We start from the raw sequence: 11,504 nt of genomic DNA on the forward strand, positions 1-11,504 counted from the left end.
ATTTACCATGAAAAACAATGTTATATTAAGAGAATCACAATTTATAGTAGGGACACATTGGGTTGGAAAGAAGAATAATCCCATTATGACCAACCACTATGTGCCTCTCCACCCAAACCTTAGGGATTGTGAAGGTCCAGAGTCAGAAAAAGTAGAAGAAAATAAATGATTCAAGAAAAATACAACTTTTTGTCAATAAAATGTAAATTCAATATCGATTTACCTATAGTGTTTAGTGCTTCCCATGGAGTGTATATTTTGAGTTTGACAATATTAATCGTATCTCTAAGTAGGTATAAATAGATAAACTTACAGAAATGGTACGATTGGATCTGTAATCGGGTAAAGTACATTTATTTGTCGAATCTGTATTAGATGTATTGTGCTCTAGATCCAAATTATATTTCAATGTGATGAATTATTGCTACACTCTGAAGGCGACAATGCATCTCCAAACATATGCACCTACGAAGATAAATAAATCAATCCATCAATTATGCTTCACACAAAAATTAGTTGGCCTGCTATACTGATCCTCATTCCTCTGTATTTGTTCTTACTCTATCCATATCAGATTTATCGTTCCAATACAAATGAAAACAAAGACACCAGGAGGAAAGAAAAATACCTTGTTCCTTCTCTTTTGCTTATGTGGGGGTTGGTGGAGGCGAGAGAGCATCAAGGTTTAAACCCACAAGCAGAAAGCAAAAAAATTACCCAACAGACGAAAAAAAATCAATCAAATTCAGGTCAGTTCAAGATTTTCCAATCTTGTCAAAAACAAAGGACTTATACATAATACAGGATAATAGTGTGTGTAGTTAATGAAAGAACAACAGTAATAGGCAGTTTAAGCATTTAACACTTGCTATATATTATATTAAGAATAATTAACTTCAACTGACCTCAGTGTCACAGCCTCAATTTGTTTAGCTAGTAGTGTGTTTACTTTTGAATTGGCTGTCACCGTTACTTTTCAGTTCATGCTAGAGTTAGGTTCAACTTCAATGAATGCTGCAAAATTTAGTGGAATAGGATTTCAGGTAAATGGCAATTTTTATCAAAAGCTCCATAGATTGGTTCTGATGAAAATTTAAACAAAGATCCGTAACTTACCTAGTAAATGATCTTGAGGCTTGAGAATGAATGTTGCAGATCCAACCCCAGTTTTAAAATTTGGTCAGCATAGTTGTGTAGTAATTGGTAATTAGTTTCAGGTATGACCTGCAAAGGCATGGTCAAAGGCCGAGGAAAAAGAGTTTCAAGTCTTCCCCTATAAGCAACAGCAGCACAGGGCAAATCTATTTCACATTAGATGACCATAAACGTACCATTTCTTGCTAGGAATCAAGATAGGTTGTTGTCCTCTTTTGTCCAGATAGGACCTAATAATTCACTTAAAAGATTCCATGTTGATATGACACATCAATGAGTTTTTAGACAATCATTACCTTTTCATACAGTTCGAATTCGCTCATCTGCATCATGCTGTAGAACATGATAATGGGTGTAATGCTCAGCGAAGATAAATGGTAGAATCAAACAAAAGATCATAATCCTTTTCTTCAGTAATATCACAAAACAGCAATACAAAAGAGTTAAGAAATTATTTGGTTAAGTAAGAATCATAGAGGGAATGTTTATGCAGTGATAATAATGTAAAAATTGTTATGCAGTAACTGATGATGAAGGGATTTTAGCGCAGTGAATAGTAAATAAGATATGCTATGCGGGGATTATCTACTATAAAGGGAATTTTTGCCTGTAAATACTCATCCGTGCATTGTTGGCATGTGTTTTCTTATTCCATATTCCATCCCACGTAAATAACATATAGATTCTCACATAAGTCACAAGGATATTAATAATGAAAGTTAATACCACCAACCAGACGCTGCATATGTCCTGTCGAGCTTATATTTTCTTATGCGTATAACTGAATGATACATAGTTATGCAGTTATTACTATGACTTACGCAGCCAACAAATATTATACTATTTATGTGGAAGTTTATGCTGAGTTTTTATGTTTGCTACTGAGTCCAACAAAAAACAATCCCTAAAGATAAAACAATTATTTAAAGTAAACGCATTATAAGGAAATTTACGAGAAACCAAGAACAGGCATAATGGACTATGCAAAGGCCAGAATAGACCTGATCAATTATAGCAAGTGGCATGCCTGCCACAATCGGAATAAAATTTTTATCAACCTGCTGGAGAACTTTGGCACCCTCCAAGCAGTTTTTTATCAATGGTATCAGGAACCAAAGAATCACCAACCAAAATGCAAGACGTCAAGATCAGAATCTAAGATACTAAGTTTTTGTTGGTGCAAATTCTGAAAATTTGAATGAAAATAGAAGGCATGACAGTTCTATCACAGGATGAGAACATAAGCAAGATGGAATTCGAGTGAGACTATGACACTTAGAAAAAAGACATTGTAATCTCTAATGCCTTGATGAATACTAAGACTGCAAACATCGAATCTCCCTCCTGACAAGCACTCTCCAGTCAGTTTCTTTGGCTGCAGGAGAAGGAAGCTCAAGAGTAGCTTTGAAACTCTGGGCCCTGCACCTCTTTTTCTTGATCTCATAGTTCACAGGTATACCGGTAAAGAGGAGCAGGGAATGGGATAGCAATAGATGAGGAGGAAACTTCCTCCACTCATCAAAGATAAAAGAAGACTTTTTGTCACTTCTTCAGAACCTATTCTAGCTTTTCCTAATCCTCTCATTCTACTTAATGATTTCCAGTATTTGTTAACCCTGTTAGAACATTAAAGTAGTGTTAAATGTTCAAACTAAGTTACTTCCTCTAAGATCAAAGTCATTAATATAGTTCCCTCTTTTATTTTTCAAAGAAAAAAGATACTAACTCAGTAAACACTAACCTAAAGGAGGTGTCAATAAACTCTAACCTAAAGGAGGTGATGCCTTTTGAAACAAAGGATACATGAAAAACTATCCTTAAACCTTGAGTCTCTAGAATAATGTCAAAGATCAACAGTGTTGGCATATTTAATAGGTCAAAAGTTGTGCTTCCAACCTCCAAATCTGAAGTGAGATGTATCCTGAGAGTTTGAATGAACCATCACTTGCATTTAATTTGTTGAGGTTACTCAAATGAATCCGAAAACCACTGGGCAATAGCGACAACGGAGAAGGAGAAGCATGTACACAAAGTAGGTCATCATCACTGCACACAAACGACCAAAATCTAAGAAACCAGACAAGACATATCCTTACAAAAATTAGCCGGTATTAATAAAGACGGACCTTACAATATCAAAGATTTTAGAACGAGACACTGAGATGCACAAAGGTGGTTCTCAGACAAGACACTTACAGATAATGCAAGACACTCCTTGGGTTTCCAGATTATATATGCAAACCAAAAGATCAATCAGAAAGTTACGTATGTAAACCACTATTTTTTATTTGTTTCAATTGTGAGAAAACTAGAAGTACTTAGAGTGCATTTTCTTCATTCGAACTGATTGGTTTAAAATACATCACGAACGATGATTGCAAAGAGAAAAATCCCAAGAAATTCCCTTATTAGCAAACAACGGTCAACTCTTGTATCAGGTAAGCTTATGTAGAATTATCTGTTGTACAAACATTTTGCCTACAATTATCAATTCCAAAGTACAAGCACTTGCCGTCCTGTAAACAATGCCTAGAAGAAAGACCAAGTTAGTAGTTTTATACCTATCCTAATGGATGCTACCAACTAAAACTCTACAGAAATTTACCTTTGGAACTTACAATATCCATTTGGCTTCCCGTAAGTTTTAGTAACAATTTACAACAAACAAACATCAGAAATAGAGCTCAGAGCCTCTCCTTTAAAGCCAAAACTTGCTGGGAAAGCATGCCATTCATTTTAATAGTCGTATTTTAATGTAGCTAGTGTAAAGCAATCATACGAAACCATAGTTAAAATGGCCAGACAAAGAGGAAGCCTATAAGTTGAGAAATGCAATTCACGAATCATCAAACAGCCTATCAGTTGAGTAATGCTTGCAATCCTATAGACTACAACAACAATTCCAAGTTATGAAAATCCTAGCTATCAGGAAAAGATCTTATGTACAGCAGCATCAATACAATAGAAAATATGATGTCAGTCCAGCATTTTGCAAAAAGATTACCATATCTTTCTCCCATCAGCACCAGTCCATCTCGTGAGAACCAGATCCTTCAAAAGAAAGTACAACTTCACATGATGAAGTAAAATAATAAATTGAGCAGAACTTTCCGCACATCAAAATGCATTAGGACAATATCAGAGAGATTAATACTTACAATAGCAGAAATGACCTCACTCCCGGTCCATGGTTCTAGTGAAGTTGACTGTCATTGAAGGAATGATTCCTTCTTTCCCATGATAAAGTAGTTGCCCGTGTTTTTTTGAGGGCCCTGAGGAAACAAAGCAAGCTCCATAATGACTGCTGTATGGCATCATTTGAACTCAGCACTATCCACCAAGGCAAAGAGACTAGCTGCCTGAGAAAGTTTGCTTTTTAAGTCACTTGGAGAAGTTTTTGAGGAGCCATACGAAAAGGAGAAAAAGGGGGATTGCTTCTGTATATTCAACAGAAGAAGGGAACACCATAGTTCGAATGTCCAGACAAAAGGAAATATAACGAAAGATGAAAGAAACAGGCACATATACTGTTTCCGAAAGCTGGTCTAAAAGTTACCTAAGCACCAACTATTTTCTTATGGAACACCTGCAAGAGAATCTTGTAACTGATGGCACTAGAAAAAGAAAAGCTCTTCCCTTAGAAGTTACTATTAGTAATTCATTTTCTATAATTATCTCAATTAAAACATAAAATGCACCTAAAGAGAGCATGCGCAATGACACATGAAAGGCCTAAACCCTTGAAAATCCTTCATGCTTTCAACAGGAAGGAGCACAGAACTGATAATTGTGCTATTGATACCTCAGGATGTAATAACTAGCCTGAGAAGAAGTGTTTGTCATGCTTCATTTTCCAGAAACAGGCATATATCCTACAAGAGCGAGGGTGTTTGTCATGCTTCGTTTTCCAGAGACAGGCATATATCTTACAAGAGGGAGCAACATTTGAAGTGAATAAACCTAAGAAGAGTAGTAAGAGGTTTGAGAATATAGGTGAGCAATCTATCCCAACCCTTGTGTATTTATACTACCTCAGCGTAGCTTTATCCCCAATAATTCGTAATCCCAATTCTTATTTCCTAATAGTGAACATGAGTTCCTGAATCCTTCATTAACAACTACAATCAATACTCCCTCCGTTTCAAAAAGAATGACCCTATTTCCTTTTTAGTTTATTTCAAAAAGAATGACCCCTTTCCTTTTTTGGAAACACTTTAACTTTTCACATGGCAATGTTTAAGACAACAAGATTAAAGGACCACATTTTGGTACATTTGACATAACTTTAATTTAGAACCACAAGATTAAAAAGTTTCTTTCTTTTCTTAAACTCCGTTCCAAGTCAAACTAGGCCATCCTTTTTGAAACGGAGGGAGTACTATAATACCTTTTACCTTTTAAGACTGATTTGCAAATGGTTTGCATGTACCTCCATTTGAATAAATAATATGACACAGACTAGTAGAGAATATTACCTCAAGAAGTGTGACAAATGTAGGTTTCTTGTGAATAAGATTTAAGTTCCTGCTTTAACCAAAACATATTACTTCATGCTCAGAGTTAGGAACAACTTAAATGAATTTTGCAAAATTTAGTGCAATGGATTCTGGTGAATGGCAATTTCACTAAGTTCCACAAACTGGTTGTGTAATAAAAATCCAGACAAAGATAGCAACTTACCTGGTAAATGATCTTGAAGCCTGTGAATGAATGTTGCAGATCCAAACCCAGTTCTGAATTTGGTCAGTACAGTTGTGTAGTAATTGGTAGCCAATTTCAGGCATGACCTGCAAAAGCATAGTCAAAGACTCAAAATCAATGTTACTTAATATAAGAGCCCCAAAAGATTCAAATTCAATGTTACCTATCATCAAACTCAACATACCAATTCTTGCTTGGAATCAAGATAGCTAGTTGTCCTCATTAGTCCAGATAAGACCTGATAATTAAATAAGTTAGAGACTCCAAGTACTTGTGGGATTTCATTGTTACTGACTCCAAGTTGAAATAACAAGTCAATGGCTTTTTTAGACAATCATTACCTTCACACACAGTGATACAGCCAATGCAATGAGGTTGGAGGAAAGGAAGTACTACAGTTTTGCAGATTTAGAATCTTTAACTTGGAAGTACATTCTTCTTGATCCAAGACGTATGGTACCACCCATATGTGTTTCTGAACCCTGTGAACGTGATCTACAGACAAATATATGCTTCTGAAATAAGACCTAAAACACATGAAGATCATGAGGGAAATTCATGATGAAGGGGATACTTAAGTTCTGGCATGAAAATTACACATGAGTGTTGGGATCAAACTCTGAACTGTTCGCACCTAGCAACCCAAGAAACGATCCAGCTTACTCTATAGCAGCAATTTGCATTCCTAGACATATGCCCAGGTAAGGTATCCTGTTTTCACGGGCATATTTGGCAACAGCCAGCAAGTAGTTTACCCTTATACCTTTATTGTGTAAACATCAAGACCTGAGATGTATCCTTACAGCTTGAATGGACCAACTCTTGCATTCAATTTGTTAAGGGAACTCAGATGAACCCCAAACCCGCTTGACAACAGCCCAAGAGGAAGCAGAAGCACGCGCGCAAAGCAGGTCCTCATTGCATGCTAATTACAAATCAAGAAAACAGACAGGACATATCCTTATACTAGCTAGTTTATCAAAGACCTTTCAATATAAACAACTTGAAGAAGACACTGGGATGTGAAAGGGTGATTCTTAGCAGAGACTCTTTCGGAGAATGCAAAACCCTCTTTGAACTTCAAGATTATGTATGGAAACCAAAAGAACAATCAGATCAGAGTATAGCTTTAGAAGTAAAGTATGTAAATCAACATGTTTTACTTGATTGATTCTGAAAAAACTATAAGTACTTGGAGTGCATTTGCTTCCTTCGGACTGGTTGGTTGTAAAATACAATGACTGCAAAAAGAAAAATCCCAACAAATCCTTGTTAGCAAACAGCAGTCCTTGTTAGCAAACAGCAGTTCTTGTCAACAGTCATAAATTCCAAGTTACAAACATTTGTCGTTCTGTAAACATGCTTTTTTGACAACATAATTCTTTGATTTTCTTAAAAAAGAAAAGATTTCTTGAAGTTCTATACCAATATATTCTTGAAAACAACAATTTCCTATGAATACCAATGTAACTTAGACAACAGTTTCTTGAATATTTTCTTTAAAACCAGTGCATGGAAGAATACCAATTTGACATCAACGAGAAAATTAATCAATTTAGGGTTTCCTGGAATCAAACAGTAAATTTCAGTTTCTCTTCACCATCTTGTCTGCAGATACAGTTTTTCTGAAACAAAACTCAAATCCCCTGTGCGAACTGCATTACTGACCTGAAAAGTTAAAACTAATTTCTTCAACATCCTTAACACACACCACGAAAATAAGAACCTAATTTTCTTTTGAAAAAGAAAACATTCTTGAATATTCAAAAAGACAACAATCTCTTCCTTTTTTTTTTCCTTAAATAAGAATTTACAAGAATTCGGTAATGGGAAGAGCAGTGCATGATCGGCGGGGAAATTGATTTGGGGTTTAGGTTTTGATCGGCTATCGTCACCGGAGAGTGGCGGCAATACAGTGGTATGAGGGTGAGTTTTTTTTTTTCTAAACTAAGCGAAGGTAGCCTACTTTTATAGGTCTTTTTTTACGCGGAATAAAAAAAAAGTTGCACGCGCAAGAATTTTTTTTTTTTTTGGAAATTTCTATTTTACTAACAAGTAGAGTGCAGTTATTTTAACGTTTCAACTCATTTAACTCGTTTTATGCATAAAGAATAAGAATAATATAAGAAAAAATATAATTTTACTTATAAAATATTATCACTGAAAGCGCATTATGTATGAAAATAGGAATAATATAGTAATTTCAATAATTTATAAGAATAAACGTTATTTTATTTATAAAATGATATCAGTAAACGTGTTTTATGCATAAAGAGTAGGGACAATATAGTAATTTCAATAATTTATAAAAAATATAATTTTACTCATAAAACGATGTCACTGAACGCGTTTTATGCATAAAGGGTAGAGGCTATATAGTAATTTCAACAAATTTATAAAAGTCTCAATTCTTCGTTAAAGTCAAAATATCAATAAACGCGTTTTATGCATAAAGAGTAGGAACAACATAGCAATTTCAACAATTTATAAAAAAAACATAATTTTACTCATAAAAAGATGTCACTGAACGCGTTTTATGCATAGAGGGTAGAGGCTATATAGTAATTTCAACAATTTATAAAAGTCTCAATTCTTCATTAAAGTCAAAAATTTTCATAAAATTCACATCTTTTCATGAAAGAGGAGTGCTAGTTTTGTTAAAATTTTTTGATAAAAGTCACTAGTCTTCGTAATGTCACAATTTTTCATAAAAGTCACATCTTTTCAATAAAGAAAAGGGCTAGTTTTGAAAATAAATAAATTTAAAATGAAATTCTTGCTTGTGAGGGCGCCACGTAAACGAGCCTAGAATTCTCCTCTATATAATATTATTATTATTATTATTATTATTATTATTGTCTATTATTATTATTATTATTATTATTATGGACGTAATTTCATGAGAAAATTTTGTACACTACCACAAACAACCTCAAAACATATACACAGAAAAGCATATAAATTCTATTTATTACGATATTTCATGATATGCCTCATCGCTCTTTATTTTATTTTTTAATTGTTTTTTATTATTATTATTATTATTAACTTAATTTCGTGATTTTTTTTATAAACTACAGCAAGCATCCCCAAAATATATATGGAGGTAAATATGTGAATTTTAATTACAATATTTCAAGATAAATCTCTATCACTTTTTATTATTATTATTATTATTATTATGAACTTAATTTCTTTAAAACTTTTCATACATCGCCATTCACAATCCCAAAATATGTGCTGAGAAAATTATATGAAATTTACGTTGTAAAACGATACTTATAATATTTTATTATGATCTCATCACTTCAAAGTAAAGAATTTCATGCTATTAAATGGAAAACATATAACCTTTTTCAACAAAAATAACAAAGGAATATACGTAGGACAAGTGTATTACTTGCCCAATTTACTTATCCCATTTAATTCTTATCAAAATATAATTCATATTTTGTATAGTAATTTCGGTAACGGATTTTCGATTCGAATTTTAAAAATTCTAAAAATAATTAAAAGAGTTATAATACACGAAATTAAATTTTACTGGATGAAATGAAAATTTGATGATGTATTTAAATTTAATTGGACGGAATGAGAGATTGATAAGCAATTGTTTAATGTATAGTTAAAATAGATCAGAGCCAATAAAATTTTTTCCTGAAAATTAATTTAATTAATAATTTGATCTTCAAAATTTTGTGTCATTTCATTTCAACTGGTTTTTCAACACACCATCTTTCTTTCTTCACATCTCTCTCTTTTTTTCTCTCTCTCTAAAAACCCTAATTTCAACTTCTTCTGTAAAATGACAAGATCAGGTATTTAGCCTTCATTGATTCTCATTGTGTTCAATTCTCGGCGTTTCATCTTAATTGCACATAAAAAATTGGGACTTTTTTTAATGTTAAATTTTTATCTAAGGAGCTAAGTTCATTTAGATTTGCATAATTCTCTTGAATCAGCTGCTAATTATCCTGGATTATGGTGAATTACGTACAAATCATCTGTTTTTGATATTGGAAGGTTGGAAAATCTTGAACTGACCTGAATTTGATTCATTTTTTAGTCTGTTGGTTTATTTTTCTGCTCTCTGCTTGTGGGTTTGGATTGAATTTGGGATTGTTTGATTGATTCGGATTGAATTGAATGGAGCGATTGAGTTTTTGGTAGTTTAGGGTTAATAGTATGTGAATCTAATGTAGGGTTTGGAAATAACAAGCAGTCAGCTGGTAGTTTTGTTTTTATAAAACTTTGTGCTAATAAAGGTGTGATTTTTAATGTTGTTTTTGTAGTTTGAAAGTGTGTAGATGTAGGAAAAAGATGGAAGCTAATGTATGTGATATTAATCACTTGGATGCCGATGTGCTTTTGCCTCCACGTAAGCGGCTTCTTGCTGGATTGAAGAAGCAGAATTCTGATGTTTACTCATCTACCCCATCCCCACCAACTGTTAATAGTCCCCCGTGTGATTTTGATATCCGTCTTAATAATCTATTGAAGTCTCATTTTGGAGACTCTAATCGATCTAATGAGGAGATTGCTGAGGCCTCAAGATTGGCAGCTCTAGAAGCTGTGAAGGCTGCAAAAGCTGCAAGAGCCATTGCAGAAGAGAAGGCTGCGAAAGCAGCAAAGGCTGTGGCTGCTGCTAAGAGCGCTCTAGAATTGGTTGCCACTCTCTCTGATGAGGGAACCAGTAGGGACAAACATTTGAAGAGGAATAAGATGAAAAAACATGTTCCTGTTCAGACGCTGTATAATAAGAATAAGGGGACTGATGATTGTAGAACAGATGAAGAGTTAGCTCGGACGTTGCATAGGGCCATTAATAGCTCTCCAAGAATTTTGAAGAACTCAACATCTGACTCAAGAAATCAAAAACATAAGAGGCTGAAGAGGTCTTCTCCTTCTGAAAAATCTAAGCTTCAGACTGGAAGTACATCCGTGGAAGGAAACTGTCCTTCCACGAGCAATGGGAATGGTTTTACTAGAGAAAGAGAGTCAGATAGGCATATCTCGGATAAAGACCTTGTTAGAGTAGATTTAAACACAAAATTTAATAAATCTGACCTCACAAAAATGGAAAATGGGGAAGCATCACACTCTAGTAAAGCTGACAATGTAAATATGGAAAACAAGGAAAGAGAATCAATTATCTCAAAGGAGAAAGTTGGGGATTCTGTAAATGATAGTTGCAGCATTGAGAAAAAGAAAGGAAGGCTTAAGCAGAAAAAGTTACCACTCAGCATTTGCAGCTTCAGGGATCAAGCAAGCCCTAAAGAGGATTTGAAATCCAAGAGTTCATCATCATTCGATGAGAACATCAACAAAGGTACTACAAGTAATAATCCCATTTTTCCGCTTGAGAGGCCAATGTGGAAGTGTCAAACATTCAAGGCACCCACATGTGTTGAACAAAATAAGGTGATGCAGTCATAGTATTGGTATTTTCGTTTCAAGAAGTGCGGCTACCGTAATGGGACTTGTAGTCTGAGGTAGTGTCATGTATGTTTTCTTTCCTTCTTTTTCGAGTTAAGGCCTTCTCCGTCCAGTTCCATTTTTCCTTGTTATGGGCATTGTAATGTTTTGAACATACAATCGTGTATATTTTTGATATTTAATTGCTTACCTATTCTGTATTGCACATGAAA

The 11,504-nt window shown here is 34.2% G+C and overlaps 2 protein-coding genes across 19 annotated transcripts; one reads left to right on the plus strand and one right to left on the minus strand.

The window, feature by feature from the left end:
• Window positions 1-186: 186 nt before the first annotated feature.
• Window positions 187-7,791, minus strand: LOC101260500 (DNA mismatch repair protein MLH3-like). 17 transcript variants are annotated; one of them, XM_069293802.1, is made up of 13 exons: window positions 7,525-7,784; window positions 6,198-7,097; window positions 6,041-6,094; window positions 5,836-5,942; window positions 5,631-5,679; window positions 4,854-5,027; window positions 4,314-4,514; window positions 4,160-4,206; window positions 3,052-3,201; window positions 1,332-1,488; window positions 1,117-1,224; window positions 629-1,014; window positions 187-465 (listed from the first exon to the last, which is right to left on the minus strand). In XM_069293802.1, exons 3-6 carry the CDS (start codon window positions 6,077-6,079, stop codon window positions 4,995-4,997), a joined length of 228 nt encoding a protein of 75 aa, XP_069149903.1. In that variant the 5' UTR covers window positions 6,080-6,094; window positions 6,198-7,097; window positions 7,525-7,784; the 3' UTR covers window positions 187-465; window positions 629-1,014; window positions 1,117-1,224; window positions 1,332-1,488; window positions 3,052-3,201; window positions 4,160-4,206; window positions 4,314-4,514; window positions 4,854-4,994. The 17 variants fall into 17 exon arrangements, with proteins under 17 accessions (XP_069149903.1, XP_069149900.1, XP_069149901.1 ...); XM_069293799.1 differs by having other exon boundaries at window positions 4,958-5,027; window positions 6,198-7,791; XM_069293800.1 differs by having other exon boundaries at window positions 6,198-7,791.
• Window positions 7,792-9,513: 1,722 nt separating this feature from the next.
• LOC101260196 (uncharacterized) lies at window positions 9,514-11,504 on the plus strand. Of its 2 annotated transcripts, none has more exons than XM_004232523.5 (2): window positions 9,514-9,674; window positions 10,149-11,504. In XM_004232523.5, the coding sequence occupies exon 2, from the start codon at window positions 10,177-10,179 to the stop codon at window positions 11,290-11,292; it is 1,116 nt and encodes a 371-aa protein (XP_004232571.1). In that variant the 5' UTR covers window positions 9,514-9,674; window positions 10,149-10,176; the 3' UTR covers window positions 11,293-11,504. The 2 variants fall into 2 exon arrangements, with proteins under 2 accessions (XP_004232571.1, XP_069149886.1); XM_069293785.1 differs by having other exon boundaries at window positions 9,555-9,674; window positions 9,819-11,504.

This window comes from Solanum lycopersicum, chromosome 2 (genome assembly GCF_036512215.1).
Source record: "Solanum lycopersicum chromosome 2, SLM_r2.1".
In the NCBI taxonomy this organism is placed as follows: domain Eukaryota; kingdom Viridiplantae; phylum Streptophyta; class Magnoliopsida; order Solanales; family Solanaceae; genus Solanum; species Solanum lycopersicum.

Bases quoted from the DNA above. Each gene is read 5' to 3' on its own strand.
- LOC101260196 (XM_004232523.5), top strand. From the start codon at position 10,177: ATGGAAGCTAATGTATGTGATATTAATCACTTGGATGCCGATGTGCTT.
- LOC101260500 (XM_069293789.1), bottom strand. From the start codon at position 6,079: ATGAGGACAACTAGCTATCTTGATTCCAAGCAAGAATTG. The intron at 5,943-6,040 runs GTATGTTGAGTT...ATGCTTTTGCAG, and splicing joins TTGATTCCAAGCAAGAATTG to GTCATGCCTGAAATTGGCTA. The intron at 4,515-5,835 runs GTAAGTTGCTAT...AAACTTTCTCAG, and splicing joins GCTTCAAGATCATTTACCAG to GCAGCTAGTCTCTTTGCCTT.